Raw genomic sequence first — 18,873 nt, 5'->3', positions numbered from 1 at the left:
TCACGTAAGAACGGCACACACAACAACCCGCGTAACAAACCCGCTCATTACTCCCCTGTAATCCTATGTGTGTTCTTCTCTCTACCTATATAATACCGTTGAATATTCCTTGCGAGGAAGTTACTTCCGTATAAGTGCATGCATCGTCAGGTCGCCCGAGCAGTAGCTCAGTGGGTATATACATCGGCAAACGAGCTTTTATTTATCGCGAACGTGCGTGCACGCAAAAAGAGAGCGAGAGTCAAGTGGAGAAAGACCAGAAGTTTCCAAAGGCGGAGCTGAGAGATATATACGTTTTAATGTTATACATTAAAGCAGAGCCGGGCGGAATTCATTGTTTCCTAGGACTGACGCGCTAATGGCAGTGTGTGTATGTGTATGTATACCGGGATTACGAAATGCCACTCGTTAATTACTTAATAAGAAATTACCCCGAAGTGTTCTCGGTATCGTTGATTTCCAGCGTGACGATTACGGCCGAGAGATGAACTAGACGTAAATCGGCGTGCGGAGCCTTTCGTTACGGGTGTAGCTTTTATTGGAAGCAAACACTTTACGAGCATCAGTCTTTTTTTTTAATAATTAATTAAGGTTTAGCGCGCTGATACGTTCGCGGGCGAGTTTTGAGGCTGGATTACGAAATTGTTTTGGAACGTTCGGATTTAATTTTCGCGGTTGCTTTTCAGTGCGGTATTATTTACGATCGTTCAGGGTGTACGAAATTCGCGCATGTCTACATCTGAGACGACCTTAGCGGTCGTTATTCCATAAGGATGAAAATAAGTCAACCGCATTGCGAAAATATCCAATACACCTCGTAACAGTCCATTTGAAATATTCTTATCCATAGCACATTTTCTGTATAATTTACGTATATACTCTCCGTTCAAAGCTTTTCGTAAACATTGAGAAACGTCGAGCACAACGAGCGTCATGCTAATAATTTTGAAACGATCCACCTAAATCTTATTTCAGAGATCGGATGCGTGCATCGTGTTTAGAATACATCATCGGACGATTCCCAAGCCTATCGTCTGCGCACGTAACTTTTCGCCGTCAACCGAGTTGGAAATCCTCGGCCGCAACAATAATTGAAGTAATAAAGAAAGCCCCGCAGTCCCACAGGCTCTCGAAAAAACAATGGCTTCTCCAGCGTCATAACGGAATATTTCGTCAATCGCGTCCGCGGAACAAGCTTGGCTGACATCGCAGTATAGGCCAATCCATGTATACTTACTTTGCATTCCGGCCACTGATGGGGACCCGAGGCGGCTCGTCGCGATTTTACGAGCGCGCCGTCTGTTGAGAAATTACCCGCGAGAGTCGAAGTCGTAAAGTTGTCGCGCATACTACACAGTGTGGATCCCAAAGTATATTTCGGATGGATGAGAGGTGTAATAAAGGCATCGATCATGACTCTCTCGTCGTAACGTGTTTCATTATTTCTCATTTTTTTTTATTTCACGATCGTAAACTTCCAAACAGTATAAAAATAATAACTATAACGAAGTAATCTCGATTATCCATAATAATAATTAATCATAGTTATAATTGAGTGTGTGTGTGTGTGTGATGAAGAGTGATGGTTGGTAATCTCGATATAATTTCAAAAAATTATCTCTCTTTCTCGCTAGTTAAAAGTACAATTTTAAACTTAGGCCATATTTCGTATAGTAATAATAATAATAATAAGATATATTTGTATGTACAGAATGGACCGCCCAAAGTCGATTACAGCCGTATGCGGTGCATACGACGTGGCGTTCGATGGATGTCGAGCACTTGACGGGCAAAAAATATAATATAAAAATAAAACTTAATTATTCCATCCTCTGTATGTACGCTCTTACAAAAAAAAAATCATCATCATATTTGATCCATCAGTGTCGCAATACAAGGCATTGACTTATGCGTACCGGCGATTCCCGATGAAATCTCACACCAACTACGTACTATATAAAACATTAAAACTCGTAATTTTGATATAATTTCGTCAGACCATAAAAATTGGTATTAAAATAGAAACGAATATACAGCCATGAAGCAAGTCCGATCTCGGATGAAATCGCCAGTACGATTTACATAAAAGTAATGTACGCGTGTATAAATAAAGTATACAATTATGATAAAGAGGGAATCACGTCGACGCGCCTTGTGGCAACGTCGCGCTTATACATTCGTCTTGGGGGAAAAAGTACATTTCTCACCAAAAATCGTCGAAATTCGCGCTGACGAGGATTCTTCAACTTTACGCTTCGCTATTTATAAATTCGAATATTTCTCGAACAATTTAAAGAAAGCACATACAAAATCCAGCAGTCAATCAACGGCTGATCCATCGTCACCGCGATTTCCTCCGAATAATCTCCACTCTATCAATTTTTTCTCTTCCTCCTTCTGGAAAGAAAATCCCGGGGCTCTGCGGCTTTGCGCCTCGCACACGCGGAAAGCGAAACTCGCTTCGCTCACGCGAACGCACAAGTAGAATGCCATACGTACAGCGTTTCGCTCGGCATAATATACGCGCCAATGAAAGTAAAGTGCACGCGCGCGACCGCAAAACTCTCGCTCGAACAGGACGCGTTACACGGTGAACGGCGCGTATTGTGCTGCCGCTGTTGTAGGACGATCGGAAGCGCGGAGAAGTGTATGATAATTTTGAAAGTCCCATGCAAATGTTCCCGTTTGCGAAATAGCCGCGCTGCTCTGACTTTTGACACGTTGATCGTGTGATTTTTCCGAGGGAAGAATGGGACGTGTCGTTTTGGATGGAGCAAGAGGTACTTTTCGATTTTTGAGATCGATACACATACGACTGCATAGTGCGGGTGACGAAATTTTCGAGCGCGCTCGATCTCTGAACGATATCGGAAAATGAAGAAATAAAGAATCCAATGTATATTCTGCAACCGGTTTGTGTATATAGCTATACATTCTAATTTTTCCATCAGTCGCTACTCGTAAATTTCGCCACGAACACGTACGTACCCAAATACATGAAGATTTTTGCGTCCGATCAAAAACGAAAGTTCCTCCGCATTTCTCCTCTTTTTCCATACGCAAGCCGGGCAATTGTTCTCTTTTAACCGCGCGGCTAACAGTACAAATAATTCTTCCCCACCGTATACACGTTTGTTTATATAACCGCGAATAAAATTATATCGACCGCTGCAAAAGTATTAAATCTCTCTCCCTCGCGAGCGTATAACGTAGATACAGATAAACCGACGGCGCAGACTCGCTCTCGAGCACAGCCCAGAGGTACACACACACGCACATACACACGTGAGCTCCGTGTAAAATCATTTTGGCCTGCATGAGTGCGCGCTCGAGCGACCGCTTGCGTAACTGTATAGACGTGTAAGAGCGCCGCGATCGGATCTCTCTGCTATGGTCGATTCCCGCACAGTGGATATGCGCGAGAGTAAGAGTGAGAGAGAGAGAGAGAGAGAGAGAGAGAGAGAGAGAGAGAGAAGAGTGAAGCGGAGGGATTCCCTCAACTTTTCTGGAGCACGACTGACCTTTGCACAGATACGCGAAATCGATGGTTATCTCGGCGGAGAGATGCGTGTAAGTAGAGGCCTGATTTCTTCGGTTCCTCTGCACTCGGTTTCCTCTTTTTTCGGTGAAACAAGAGCCAACGTGAGATTTCACTCGCGCATAGTTTTCCGGTAACTCGAACGCGGACTTTCTAAAGTAGCGCGCGCGGACGATGATTTTTTTTTCTCCTATAGTCCTGTCCTTTTGGTCTCGGTTTTGAAAAGTCGCTCGGTAGAATTTCCTTTTTGCTCGCGATCAACGTCAATGTTTACTTCGATCAAACGAATTCCCCTCACCTAACGATCTCCATTAGAATTACAATAACCAGCAGCTTTCCCCGCGGTCACGCGGTTCCGTTGTTCGATCGAAAATCGCTAGGGATTTGCGCAACACCGCGAAAATTCCGCGAATTAGCCGTGGACGCGGACAAAAACGGTCTTATATGATGAAGTAACGGTCCCGCGGAGATCGAACTCGATCGGCGGGAATATCGTCATGGTAATTGATCTCTCGCGTGTGCTCCCGTACATGCGTGCAGTGCGAGAGCATTGCGTCAGAGGGGGGCTTTCACCCGCGCACTCGCGCACGACCAAACCTGGCTTTCGAGGAAGAAAAGATATGTATACCGAGCGAGCGATCGACTATGAGAGAAAGGGCGAAAGATCGATCGATCGATCGATCGGCAATGTCCGTTTGATGTTTCGCGATGCTTTTAACTCGGGTGTTTTATGAAAGCGTTCGAATTCCGAGAGAGGAATTTTTAGCTCGGTGTTGAGTTTTTTTTCTAAGCGAGTCGAGCTCTGTGAAATCTGCAAAGTGCCGGCTATTATTATCGCGTCGGCTGTGTGTACTTGTCTTTATTTACCGAAAATTTAACAAAAATTCCCGAGGCACCTGCAATTTTCAGCAATTTTTTGATGTGGCAACAGTATAAAACCGCGATCGCTCTAAATATTTTAGCGTCGTTAACTTAAATGCAACAAAAAAAAGAACAAGCGTATAAGCAAAGCAAGCACTACTTGTACAGCTAGTCTCAATTTTGACGTATCTCGGCCCTCCCACGTGCGTTTCTCTTCTCGCGACGATTTCACTTTTCGCGCCGGACACACAATCGCGATCGAAAGTCCGATCTGTGATCGAGAATTTTCATTGCGCGCGCATTAGAATTCAACTCGCGAGCGTGCACTTTTCCTTTCCCAGCGTTTGTTTTGCTTTTCACTCTAGATGACTACGAGCCAAGGCTGACGGTCGACGCGTGTAGAGCAAAGCCGCAGACGCTGCCGGTCTCGCAAAGGGCTCTACGGTATTTTCTATCACGGACGGGATTTTCCAATCTTAGATAAAATGAATAGTACACAATGCTGACGGATGAATGCGAGAGCGAAGGTTCGCAATAAATCATGTGGGTCAACGAATCGTCAACGTAGTTTTTCGTTTCAACCTCGATTCTGCCATCAACAATGTGATATCATTATCTTCGTTATGAAAGCTCGCGCAGTCATCGATTAACCATTCATCTATCAGCCTCTATGCAGTAATAGGCCTATAAATACATCGCCGTCCATTTATCTCTTCTACAGCAGCAGCAGTAGCTTAGCAAAGCAGCGGCAGCAGCAGCGGGGGAAGAAATGCGAAAGTAGCCCAGCAGAGGGCAGGAGAGAGAACAGAGACACGCTTGCGTGGGTCAGAGGATTCTAGTTGGTCACACGGGGATGAGTAAGGGGCGAGCGAGCGGTTGCAAAATAATAGCGTGGGGGGAAGGACGGGGTTTGAATTGGCTTCGGATGGAGTGACTCGATATAACACCTCAAACGCAGTAGCGAGAGAAGCAGTTGCTAGCTCATCAGCTTATCCTCAGAAGTTGTTGTGGCCACCGCGCAGGAACTGGTCGATCTGTCCAAGGGAGATGGGTCCAGCCTGCTGGGGCTCCCGAGCCGACGAGATGTAGTAGAAGTTCTGGCCCTCCCGGTGGTGGGGGTCCTGCAGCAGATGGAGCCTCTGGGGTGGCTGCTGTTGCTGCTGTTGCTGCTGCTGGGGGTGGCCTCCGGAAGGCTGTTGCTGCCTGCGCTGCTGCTGCGCGTAGAGCTGCTGCGACTGCTGGAGCAGCTGCTGCTGCTGCTTCCTGTAGATGGCTTCCTGGGCCTGTGGGAGCTGCTGGCGGGAGGGCTGCTGGGCCGGCTGGGGCACCGAGGCCGCCTGCCGGTAGATCGGGCTCTGCTGCAGGCCCACCAGCTGCTGCTGCTGCGAGGCTATGAACGGTTGGAGCTTGTGACTGAGGCTGAAATCGCCGAGCGTTTGCGGCAGAGTCTGATAGAGCTGAGTGTTGTACTGACCGGTCGCGGGATCGTAAACCAGCTCGGACTGGTAGATGGGATCGGGGCGGGCTTGGGCTGGGGCCGGGGAGGCCGCGGCCTTCACGTACTTGGGCGACTGAACTACCTGGGGTCGGGGCGTCGAGCTGCCAACCGAGTTGACGTAGCGCTCGAGCTCCGCGGCGAAGTCAAGGTGCTGGCTGGGCGGTGTGGCCGTGGTGCTGGAGTGAACAGGGGTGATGGTGCGGGGCGCGAACACGACTCCGGGCCTCTCGGTGCTGCTGGGTGATACGTACTGCGCGGCCACCTGGGCCACGTGGGGTCGGGGGGTGATGGCCACGGACTGGGGTCTCGCTCGGGCGGCGGTCACCGCGGCGCGGGTGCTGCTCTCCACGGGCTGGTAGTAGAAGCTGGACTGTCGCACAGGCGCGGGAGTCGTTGCCGAGTGGTAGCGAGGTGCAGACGCGGTAGAGGCTAGGCGGTACTGGCTGGGGCTGGTTGTGGGTGCGGGTTGGTACAGAGGGGACGAGGGTTCGGCCGCGACCTGGACGTACTGGGGTCTACGGAAGGCGCTGGGCCGTAGCTGCTGGGGTTTGGCCTCCTCTTCGAGCTCCTGGCTGGCGTCGTCGTCGAGCTGGTACTCGGTCTGGAAGATGGTGGTTGGCGCCCTGGGAGTCGTCGTGGGGTAGTTCGGTCTCACAGGTCTGGGTACGGGCTTCACGGACGGGTAGTTGGCTGGACCGCTCACATCGTCGGGCTCCTGCTTGCTCTTCGCGAGGTCGTCGTCATCGTCGTCCTTGGGTGCGTTCGGGTCGCAGGGGTTGCCTGAGACGTAGGTGAACTCACGCTTGTTACCGTCGGGGTCGACGTAGCCGTACTTGCCACGGACGACGCAGTCGGTACCACGGGTCTCTTCCTTGAACGAGCCATCGGCGGCCTCGTATCCAAAGGTGAAGGAGCCGTCGTCGTTGACCTTGTTGTAGTTTCGGATCGTCTGGACCGGAGGTACCTTAGACCCGGAGAGGTTGTCCTTAGAGCGGGGCGACGGGAGCGCCCTCGTGCGCGGCTGGTAGGCTATCTGCGATGCATAGTCGTCGACCTCGGCTGGTTGGGCCTCCTCATCCTCCTCGTAGTAGATCTGGGGCTCCTGAGGTCGGGCCCGCAGCTGGACTCGTCTCGCCTGCGCGAGGACCAGCAGACATGCTGGGACCAGCTGGAAAACGAAAGGTTCATCAGTATTCTGCCCTATTGATTATGATAAGTTCGAGGCAAGGTAACACAACACACCTCCCGGCATTCGGCAATGATCATTACTCGTGTACTTAAGCGATGATTATAATCATTACCGCGAGTTAACGACGCTCGATTTACACAAAAAAAAGCTAACGGTAATCACCCTCGAGCCCGCGCGGGCAGTAAACAACTCGCGAGTGTGTCCAGTGCCTTGTTAGAGCGAAAATTTCATTGTTGGCCGGCGGACTTTCCGCGCGCGGCTCTGGCACAATTAGGCCCACTGCAACAATGCATCATTACCATGCACACATACACGAAATACGGTTAGCGGCGATCAGAAAAGCGTTCTCTCTCGACGTTAATTTTTGCAAGAGATTAATGGTGGCGCGTAATTAACGGCTAAAATCGCGGTAGTCAACGGCGTGCGTTGCCCAACGGCCATAAAAGTCCGGCTCTCTATTCATCCCTCGTCATCGCGACAAACTCTTGAGCGAACCGCCGCCGCTTTCGCAGTCACCTCAGTCGCGATCCGATGAAAAGGGCGGGAGCATTACGCACTCGCGACACGTCTCTGCTCTGGGAGCACGTTGTCGGGACAAACGAGCCGGCTGTCGAGCGGGTAATACGAGATGCTAGAAACGCCGCGACTCGTGTGCGATCGGGTAAAAATTACGCCGCTTTGAAGTGTAAGGCTGTCCATCACCCGAGCTGTCGTTCGCTTTTTTTTACCGGAAAGTAATTTCGATAGTTTTGAGGATAATGAGTGTTTTATATGATGAAAACAAGAATAGAATTATTAGTCGCTTGATAAGCGAAATCGCCAGGGGTATAATGTTGGCGCAGGGATACTTCTGCCTGCGTATCGCGTCATTAATTGAAAACTTTCTTCGGGCAATTTCGCTTTCTGTTTGAGCAGAAACTTAGAGAAATCGACTATGTTCATATTTGTAGATCGTTCATCATCTCCTTATTGGATATTACTACGCCTGCGACTCTCTCGACGTGGAAACCACTTTTCTCGGCTGATAAAGTGATCGTCGGATAAACCAATTAAATCGTCAAACCAGTGATTTATACACGGATTCGTCCGACAAGCGCAAAAAATAACATCTACAGTTAATAAAGCAAGCAACCTTCGCAGCCAGCCTCTTTTTATCCTCTGCAACCACATCGAGTGTCCAGCCATTATCTCCCCAACGACTGTCTCAGAAATATCCAACCCCGTGAACAATAAACCATTGAAACTTCGCGTCCATATTAACCAAATGCGCGGCCAGTGAGTGCGAAATCAATCGAACTTGACACGAAACAAAGCAGTCACTCGACAGAAATTTCCGCTTCGAAGCCCATCGATAACGCCCCTGCAGCAAATCCTCGCAGCTCTCATTCCAGTCCTAAGTCGCTCGACTTTTCACGCTCGCGAGAGAGTGAGAGTAGGTTTCTCGGATCGCTGAACCCGCGGCTAGCTGCATAATGCGCTCGCGCTCTCACGTTTCATTTCTCGTCTGCGACCGCACCCACGTAAATCGGAAGCTCCGGCTGCTGCTGCAGCTGCAACCTTGGCTAATCGAATCGAATTCGCGAACGATCCTATCGATGGCTGATGTAATGCTTGGACTCGTGACATTCGCGATTGGGTTTCGTATTTCAGGAAATAGGAAGGTCGGCTGTAAATGTACCGTGACTGTTGTTTCGTACGGGGAGATCGATTAGTTTCTTGCGCTGCTGTCGGGGATTGTAATGATGGGTGGTGCGCGAAGCACGGGCTTGGTATAATCGAGTTTCGAAAGTTTTTTGGAAATTGGGAACGATTTTGTATAATTGAAGTGCACGAGACTGTGTGTGTGCGCGCGAGATGTGAGAGTTGCGTGGCGTTACAAGGAGAGCGAGCGATTTTCGGTTGAACCGAAATGTACAGTAGGTGAGTTGAGGAAATGATAGCTTTCTATCTAATGGGCGATCTTGAAATTTCCGTTGCTAATAACTCTAGATGAGCATGCGGATTTTATTTTTGTTTACAGGAGGAATAATCAGTCCATATCACATAGTTATTCTTTTCTCCCTGTGTATATAATGATATGCAGCGGAATGTTACAGAGACATGCACCTGTAAAACACTCGGGATTATTAAGATGCAGCGTGGTGCAATAATGAGATTGATGCGAAAGCCAAGTGTGTATGCGGATTACGTGTGCCAGACCGCCGCTGCACACCGAGCAGTAATGACTCTCCGCCGAAAAAAGATTCTTCAAGGCTGCGCATTATAATTAATGAGCTCGGAGAAAGCAGTGCTGATAATTGCATTTTCTGGAGTACAACCTTTCTCTCTCTCTCTCTCTCTCTCTCTCTCTCTCTCTCTCTCTCTCTCTCTCTCTCTCTCCTTCTCCCTGGGGATCAATTTATCACAGAAAAATACTACACCCTCAACAATGCCGCTATCAATGTGAGAACGATTTCGCGCGCAGCGAATTTTGCAACCGCGAGACACACGCGCGCACCTATCCCAATTCTCAATATAAATCACATTAATCAGAGGCCTCCCGAGAGAGAAAGAACGAGAGATAAAGCCAAGGAACGAACAAGCGAATATCACATACTTCGAGCTAACAAAACCATGACTATCAGAAAGCCGTGCGCGGCAAAGACGCACACGCGCTCTGCACTCTCGCGTCACAAAGGCGAACCGATCGAAAAATCGGCTGCTCCCACGAGAGATGAGAGTATCGGCAGCTCTCTCACTGTGCCCGTACACACAGCCAATTATCGGCGTCAATCACGATCACACAACCGATTTTTTCGGTCGCACACTCTCTCAGAATTTCGCAAAGACGACCAGTGCGTCTCCTGCATCGATCAGGACTTCCGGTAAAATGGACGGTGGGAACGCCCTGCGCGCGATCAGGGAGGCTGCGATACTTGCGCAACCGCTGACCCGAATCCTGCAGACTCTTGTGTGTGCACGTGTATGTGTATATACAGTACGTAGTCGAGCGAGTCGGCCTACCGTGAGATTTAGATTCAGAGCGTCGTAACTCGGGCCCGCGTTCGCCTCGGTCTCCTTGAACCGTCGCGCTTGAAAAATCTGCAGCTCCGTGCCGCCGCCGGCTCTCTCGCTCTCGGCGTGGATTATATACGTGTATATAGATATATAAAAGCGACTCTCTCGACGTGGTGTGTATATAGATATACACTTTGCAGCGAACGCGCTGTCGGTCAGTGTAGCGTCGAGCGCTGGAAATCGTACCGTTATATGAGCGCAGTCCACTGTCACTTTTCACAGGACTTTTACTTTCTTGCGGTGAGGATGATACCACGATGCGGTTTTGAGGCCTGCGAAGAAAAGCCGAGTAGAAGGATCGACGATGGGTATCGGGACGGAAGATGCTGCCGCGCGAGGGGAGCATCGGTGTTATACCGATCTCCCTGCGTAATTCTCTTTGGTATTCTTGGCTCGTTAATTTAATTAGGCCAATTACCCCGTTATTTCACCCGGCGTTTAGCCCGATGTTATACGGCTCGTTATTTTTAATTAACGTTGCCAATTTCGCGGGCGTTTTGTTTAATGCCCGCTTTATGCTCTCGATATATAAATTAACGGAGGAATCGTTTCGCGGCGAGTGTAAACATCGCGGTTATAATAATCCGCGAACGAATTTACGCTAGTATCAAACACAAGACCTGTGAGAAAATGAAATTCGGCTTACTAAATCTTGTCACTTCTTATTACCGTCGGTGTAGCTTACACGCGCGGATTTGTTCAAGAGCTCGGAAACTCTATACACCATGTAGCCGTTTTCCTTTGTCGCTATACACACGTGTCTACGAGCTGAACGCGCTGCAGCAGGCGGCTCGTTAGAATTACGATTTTTATTCTATTATAACGCTATGAATGGATATCAATTAGCGGAAAATATTGCTTTCGATTCGTTTACCCCGATACAAGAACGCAACTTTCGATAATAATGGACTTGATTTTTTTTTTCATCGCCGTAATTTTCTCGCAATTTTTCTCACCTCGTGTATATTAGTCGTAAGATATAGCGATAATTCGCATCGCGTTCTAGCGTTATTTCGCAAGAGCATATAATATGCATACATGTATACGGTCAATGGAAATGTAACTACCGAGTTATATGCCCATATTCGAGGTGCTTTCAAATAATGCTCGCTAAATCGTATAATTTTCTCTAAAACTACGCGCGATAATCGAAGTAAAACGAATCTCACAACTCGTTTGTTTGTGCGTTACGAGCGTCGAAAGGCCTTTATATGTTTTGTATTTCGTGAAAGTTCTTTGATGAAATCGGTTTATCCCGCGCGCGCAGCTTTGAAGCTATAATCATGCGAGTGCGCAGGAGCATTTCAAATTTCAATTTCGACAGTATCCGCGAATTTCCATTTGAACGTCGGCATCCGCGGAATTATGATTTCCATGCGTTTATGGCATTCCTCCAGCAGATTTTCCGAATATTATCTTGATGTCGATCACGCGTTGAATTTACCTTTATGACACGTGTATCGTAACACTCCGAATAACTCATCAAAGTGTCTGTGAGAAACCAGCAGCGCATTCATCACAGGCCTAAGCAAAAAAAGTAAATCTCTATCTCGCATTGACATAGTCTGCGACGCAATCGTGCCTGCAGTATAAGTACAAAAGAAATGAAATATATCGCCCTCGGAATAAGGTGGCCAGGGTCGGCGTCGCCTTTTGCCGTATCGATGCGAAATATCGCCGCGAGATTTTCGCGCGATTGCGCGCTACCATATACTATATATATATATACTCCCGCGCCCGCGCTCGCGGAAACCCAACCGATTTTTCATTCTCCGTCAGTTCTCGCGGCTGCGCTTATACACACACACGGGCTAATAACTTTACGGCTCGGAAAATCGTGACGCTCAAGGCAGTCGCGCGCGCTATATGTGGGTTTGTGTGCAACGAAGGCTCGAAGGAGCGCTGGCCCAGTTGTGCGATAATCGGTAAATGTGTTTCGATGGATTGGACGTTTTGCGCCTCTTTGGAGGATCTACGATGATCTGTATTGCATGTTCTGGTTACGCGTTATAAATTTTATTATTTAAAGCCGTAAAGTTTAAGTTATGGGAGAAGGCCGATCCGATTTGAAATCCATCGATTCCAAAATACTTTTGATCGGTAGTATAACATGCAGCCTGCTGCTGCTGCAGTGAGAGGCGCGAGCCGCAAGGGATCTATGGCACATACGACTGTATAATACACACCACGCCTCGTCGACTTCTATATAACGGCCGTTGCCTTGTGCCGAGAACTGTACACACATAACGAGTGCACATGTGAAATTCGAGAGCGAGCGCCAGTGAAAGAGAACGACAGAGTCTCTGCAGCCGCTGCAGAGCGAGTTTAAGGAGCTACCGACCAAACACTGTGTGCATACACAGTCGCCGTGAAAAGTATAGAGACTTTGTTGTATATTATGAGAGAGCAGCGAATTAATTGGTATAGCTCTTATATGCCGCGGCTTTTCCAGGACTTTCGTCCGGCGGCTTTGATCGGGACCGTAATGAACGGGGAGATTTTTGCTTATGATTTCTTTTGTTTGATTAAATAGAAATCCGATGCTAGATTATGCCCGCGTGCTAGCGCAGGCCATTATATGCTCTGAGAATTTTAGGGGAATGGCTTTTTGTGCCGCGTTGATTAACGGATTACAATTTATTCGGCTCACGTGTGTGCGTTGTTGTATCGTTTATTTTATACCGCTATTTTAGATATAAAAATGACGCTTCGCCGACTGCTTTAATACACGCTTGATTATAGGCAAATCATTTTTATCTCGCGTTCGTTTTCTATATGGCTACCGACTCGTATCTGGAGATATATTATAAGTGATTTCTATATGGAAATATATAAATTGATGTAAACCTTGCTCTTATACAATGATTTAGCGATTTCAAACGCCAGAAGAAAAAATAAAACAACGGGTGAAAGCCTCCTTATCATCTGTCATTCGAAAAACTCCCTGTCATTTTTTTTTTCGAAATTCGTCTTACGTAAAGGTCTTCCTAAAATGAGAAAGAAACGATCTCGTTTGCAGCGGTTATTCCTTCCGTTCTCGTGATTCTACGTCGCACCATTATCCCTTCGAAAATTATTCCAGCCACTGACTCGTTTTAACTCTCTTCGATCTCGCGAGCGGAAAAACAAACCAAGAACTTGATTGGACCACACCAAACGGAGTGCATCGAACTTGGTGCAGTTCAGCGCATGTGGGTCAGTTTCGAGTGCGCAACGTTCGAACGCGATTAACGGAATTTAAAAGTCTGCCGACTTTATTTAGTAAATAAAGTTACCGGTTGCACTGCCCTTCACTTATGGGTATGTGGTCTGGTGGCCAGCAATATTTCAATTTAGATTGGAGAAAAAGTTTGAATATGGATTTTATGTAACAAAGCCGCCCTTCACATTCAGTGCAATTTTTGCTGTGGATGAAAATAAGGATAATTACTGTTATTTAGTAGATAACGGTCGGGCCAAGTCAGACTATACACTTGGAGAAACTGATGGTTCAAAAATTCGCACTTTCATCGAGGAAATCATTCCGAAGAACCGCTAAGTTTATTCAACTTATTTCTAATCCAAGTATAAACCGTTACACCTACTGTCACCTTACTCAACGATTCAAATTTATTCCTCTTCCGTGCTATACTACAAATAAAGCGCATCAAGAAATCGAAAGTGAAACCATTCGACACCAAACCAACAACCTACACCACCCACCCACACACTCTCCCTCTCGGCAACATTCGCACCAAAAACAAAAAATCAACCTCCTTCGTTTTTCGCGGTCAATTGGCACTAATTCTCTCACACACACTACTACTGCATCAGAGGAGAAACGCGCGTACACACGTACGGACGATTTAATATTCGCGCGCGCGCTGCCATTACCACGAAGAGCGCGTGATTCCGTTGGCGGCGCGCCCGTTTTCTTCTTATGCGCGCAACCTTGCCGACGGAGAGTAATGACCTTCGTGAAATCAAGGATTATAAGCCGCGCAAGCGCCGCCGCCACGGAGAGTTTAAATTACGCCGCGCGCGCGGAAGTAGTTGCGCGCGCGCGCGAATGGAAATTGCGAGCTATTTTTTCTTCCATACCATACACTCTCTGCTCTCCTTCTGGCAGCTGCGCACGTGGCTCCGACGTGGATATCGACGAGGGAAAGCGCGCGCCTTTCGATTTCTTCGATGACTTTATTTATACGCGGCTCAAGCGAGTATGCGACGATGACGACGCGCCCGATCGGTAATGAGATTGAGTAATGAAAGTAACTGCAGCGATGTGAGCGAAGTCGTTGTCCGAGAAAGATTTTTCCGCTTCGAGATGGTCGAGGGGACTGTTGTGCACGGGATGATTGAGCGGAAGAAACGCTGCGGGGATATTGGAAGCGGCTTTAATTTTAACCAGCGCTCGAGAGGTGAAATTGCGAATAGAGATATTTTCTTTAAGCTGGATTTATGCGAACGGTTGGCGTTATATGTATAGATTTTTTTGCAATAGTGGTCTATATTCGCGGGCTTGCTTCTGAAGATAGGAGGCGAGTTTGTATAATTAATCGTGGGAAAACTCGCGGGGAAATGTTTACAGATGCGTGTATAAATGATGGCAAGGTTGCAGCTCGCGCCGATCGTTAATTGCGAAGCGAAGTGTGTTGGGATGCATTTATATGTATTAGCACGTGAGATCTGATACAGGCATTAGTTTATAAATATCCACTCATTTGAATGTTATGTGCTAGAAACTTCTGAGAAATCGGCAAGAGTCGTTATGTCTGCTTTTATACTTGGGAACATACGAGAGAGTGATAATAATTTCCAACAAACGCACCGTTTTCAGGATAATATATTTTAAGCAATTTCTATATGTATACACACGCGTTAAAATCCATTTAATTTTCCGCGCAATTTGTAAAGCTCGCGAAGCTAGTTACTCGCCGGGTAGTATATCATTATCGAGGTGTGCTTTTAAAAAATGTTCCTTCACGCCTCGCTTTGACAACGAGACTCTGCTGTATAACAAGCGCGTTTAAACTCGTTGTCTAAGCACATAATCAGCTGAAAATTCAGTACACAAAGACACCACGCGACGAAGAATGAAGTAACTCCCTCTATAGAGTGAGAGAGAAGAGAAAAGGAGAAAGAGATGAAGCGCAACGAGAGAATAGCGTTTTTACATTGCAAATTGAAAACTCAGGCGCGTTGAAAGGTGACTACCGGAGAACACAAGCGTATGCGTCGCACAAAAGCTCCTGTGTCTCTCGCTTTTCTTTTCCCCTTTCGACGGGTATATGGTGACGAAAGTTCGACGCTATGTATTCATGAGCAAAAACGTCGCGGCGACGCATTGTCGAGCGCGTGTATAATTGCGCCTACGATCGGTAAAAAAAGGGGAAGAGAGAGAAGAACGCGCGTTCGGATAAGATTGCGCATAGGGAGAGAGAACGGAAGCAAATATGGGACATAAGTGGCTTTTTCCGCAGTTCAACGCAGCTGCAGCACAGTGTATATACAGACAATCGCTTTAGTCATACAACATCTACTTTCCATTAAACATACATTTCTTCAGCGTGGAAAACTGTTGTTTTTATCGGGATTGCGATTATATAGCCGGACCGTAAATGTTTTATATGTAAAGTGGTGTAACCAAGTTCACTATCTCTCTCCTACGCACGAGCCCACCGTATATAGCTAAACGAGCGAATACATGCGTATAATTTAAAGAGTTAAATGTCCTTGTTTTTTGCCAAGCCGGAAATTCAATTTAATAACGTTACCGTGCGTACTTTTACTTTTTTCTCGACGTTCCCAACACACTCGTTCCCATCATGAAGCCACACGTGTATGCAACCGTATACGAGTGATTCATCCCGAATAAACCAACAAACGGATGACGCTCGTAAACAGCATCCATAAATCCTCGCGAAAAGAACTCGTCGTCCGTGTCGTAAACGACAAAAAAAGAGTAAAAAGCTTGCATCTCCCGCGCGACAGCGGACAAAGGAACAGTGATCTTCTTCCTGAACAACATAACAAAGAACGTGAGAGACGCATCGGCGCACAGAATATAAGGCCATTTCACTCATTGTGCGCGCGATCTCGCTTTCAACGCTATGTGCTCCAGAAGCAGAGGAGTAGGAGAAGAAGAAACCTCAGCAGGAGTGAGAAATTTCGTGAGGTTGCACGCCCATACGTGCGAAGCGAGAAAGTCGTCGATCTTTCGACGCGCTCATAATACGATTTCCCAGGACGATTACTTACTGAGACGGCAACCTCTTGGCATGTCGTTGACTTGATTCGCGAATGGGAAAAGCGCGGGGTATGCATCGGATCGTCGCGTTAAAAATAGGTAAGATAAAAGAGCGTGTAATCTACAGTTATCGACTTATTCAGGTGGTCAAAAAATGAGCACACAATGCATACGACGTCAGCTATCTACAGTACCGCCGGATGTTGCGTATAGAATGATAAACATTATTTTGCATCTTATATGAGAAATAATAGGCGTGACTCACGAGCTTGTGCAATTTTGATACTCGACAGAAAAAATCTGCACACAACCGCCACACACATGTATACCCCTCGAGATTCCATAAAATTGTTTACACCAATAAAAGACCACTTAAACTCCCGCATTAGCATCGAATTCAAACATACGCGTATATTAGCACCAGAAAAAGTCAGCGAGAACGCGGAAGAAAAAAAGACACCTCCGTATCTCATTGCGCGGAAATTTCACGCTCTGCACCTTCTACATACAAACAGGAAAAATAGACACACGCACACACTTGGCGCGCGAATTACGAAAAGCTGCGCGACGCGAAAGGTGTACCTACACACGAGCCGCGAGGAATTCTAACGCGGCGCCTAATTAGGCCCGAATAAGACGAGCTCGCGTGTACATAAGCATACGCGAATAAGTGTATAACGAGAGAGCTCGATAGAGAGTGAGTGAGTCAAAGACGTACGTCGACATCGCAGGCGCGTTAGGAGTTCAAGAAACCGAGCGGTATGCGGCTGCACAGTTCGGCGGGACACCTGCCCTTGCGCCGAATGGCAATTTTCTCGTGTATGCGCCCATTGTTCCTCGACGTACATATATATCCAAAGAGAGAATAGTTTAGACGAACGCCAAGTACAGCAGACGGCAGGTATTTCGATTATATTGCCTTCGCGTGAGCGCGCGCGAGGGAACATTCGACGGTTTAAACGGGTCGGTTTCCTGGAAAGCTCGTTATGTGCAGAGCGGCTTAATTTTTGCACCTTTTTTGGGAGCAATGCGCGAGCGTGCGCTGATGGCGCAATCGATGTGTCGGACAATTAAAAAGCAATGCTTATAGCGGCTGCATACAGCGCGCGCAGCCAATTTGCACCAGAAGGGAATGCAGCTCTTTTTTGAAGAACGATCTTGGATAATTGCGCGCGCGCGAGAGAGCTCGGTGAAATATGCAGTTTCGCAAATAATGGATGCATTATTTCTACGAACACCGCGCGACGCCGAGGGTGGGCGCACTGGAGTTTGGAAATCGTGGATTTAGGCGGTCGCGGCTAACTCGGAGAATTTTAATTCTTATTGCTTTGTGTCTGTGCATTTGGGCGTTTTTTGTCGCGGAACCGAGGAGAGTATTAACTTTTACGGCGAGAGTGGGCTGGGTTTCGGTTGGGTCGTACGAACCTATAGAGTAGACAAAAGTTGGACTGGGTCAGACGGCTGTCGTTTTTATAAATCGATATTATACGTCGACAGAAAGTATAAAATTACAAACCTCGTAAATCCAAACAATTACACGAATCCTCTCGACAAACAACGAATCGGTGAGCGCTAATTGAATTAGCGCGGAAAAATCGCCGCATCCAGGCAATCAAGTGAAAATTCAATTAAACACACATACATACATCACACTCGAAAATTTATTGCCTCCGCAGGACGACGCTCGTAAAGTTTAACAACCTGAGAAAGAAAAATTGGCGAAAAAAATCGCTCGACTGACGAAGCCGAAGGTGATATGGGAAAGGCTAGAAAAGGAAACCCACGGAGTGCACATCGCAGCAGGTCGTTCAATTAGCGAGGAGATCTCGCATCGACACGGTTGCAATTACCCGGAATAGTGTTACGCGCTTCGGAGAATATCATTGTCTCTGCGTCGTTATCGAGAGGAGCTGTACACGCGTGGATAAACGACACACCTCTTCCTTCCAAAGGACGAGCGACACACGTTGTATGTACACGTATGCCAGCGGCGGAGCAAATGTTGTAACTTGTGTGTGTGCATAGGGAGAGGCGAGCGCAATGCGCATTTACACGTTGGCTTAAGTGTATACGAGAGCGCGGGCTTGATCAATGTGCTTCGAGGAATGTGTGCGCTTATACAGATGTGAACAAAAGTTAGCTTCGAAGTGGTTTTATTAAATTTGATGCGATGCTATTCGTGCGAACAATGAAAGGATTTTTATCTCCCCTACGTATTCACCCGTATAATTGCAACAACCCCGAGAGCGAAACGAAAAAGCTGCATTCCATCATCGTATAAAAAAAAAGAAGACAGCATTACGAACGTTCCCCGCAACGCTTTTGAATATTATCACCCGATCGGTATCCCATATATAAAACAGCAAATTATTTCCTCTCCGCACGGCATACCTCCTCCCGCAGTTGGTTATGCAAAACTTTTGGCTGCCTTTGTATACCCAACAGACGCACGCAGACACACCGCGCGCGCTTGGCTTTATATAGTCTATATATCTAGCTGT

At 47.2% G+C, this 18,873-nt stretch overlaps 1 protein-coding gene across 2 annotated transcripts in view; it reads right to left on the bottom strand.

The window, feature by feature from the left end:
- Positions 1-1,427: 1,427 nt before the first annotated feature.
- The window catches only part of LOC100123239 (mucin-5AC), a 28,166-nt gene continuing 10,720 nt past the window's right edge, over positions 1,428-18,873 (bottom strand). The window contains exons 2-3 of one of the 2 annotated variants that reach the window (XM_031927380.2): positions 5,874-7,065; positions 1,428-5,789 (exon numbers count right to left, since the gene is read on the bottom strand). In XM_031927380.2, the coding sequence (XP_031783240.1) occupies positions 5,395-5,789; positions 5,874-7,065 (1,587 nt within the window). In that variant the 3' untranslated portion in view covers positions 1,428-5,394. Of the gene's footprint in view, positions 7,066-18,873 lie in introns of both variants that reach the window. The other variant, XM_003424351.5, reaches the window with a different exon arrangement.

The sequence above is a fragment of the Nasonia vitripennis genome, chromosome 3, assembly GCF_009193385.2.
Source record: "Nasonia vitripennis strain AsymCx chromosome 3, Nvit_psr_1.1, whole genome shotgun sequence".
NCBI lineage: Eukaryota > Metazoa > Arthropoda > Insecta > Hymenoptera > Pteromalidae > Nasonia > Nasonia vitripennis.
Note: the sequence above shows the minus strand (reverse complement) of the source record. Positions and strands in the feature narration are given on the sequence as shown.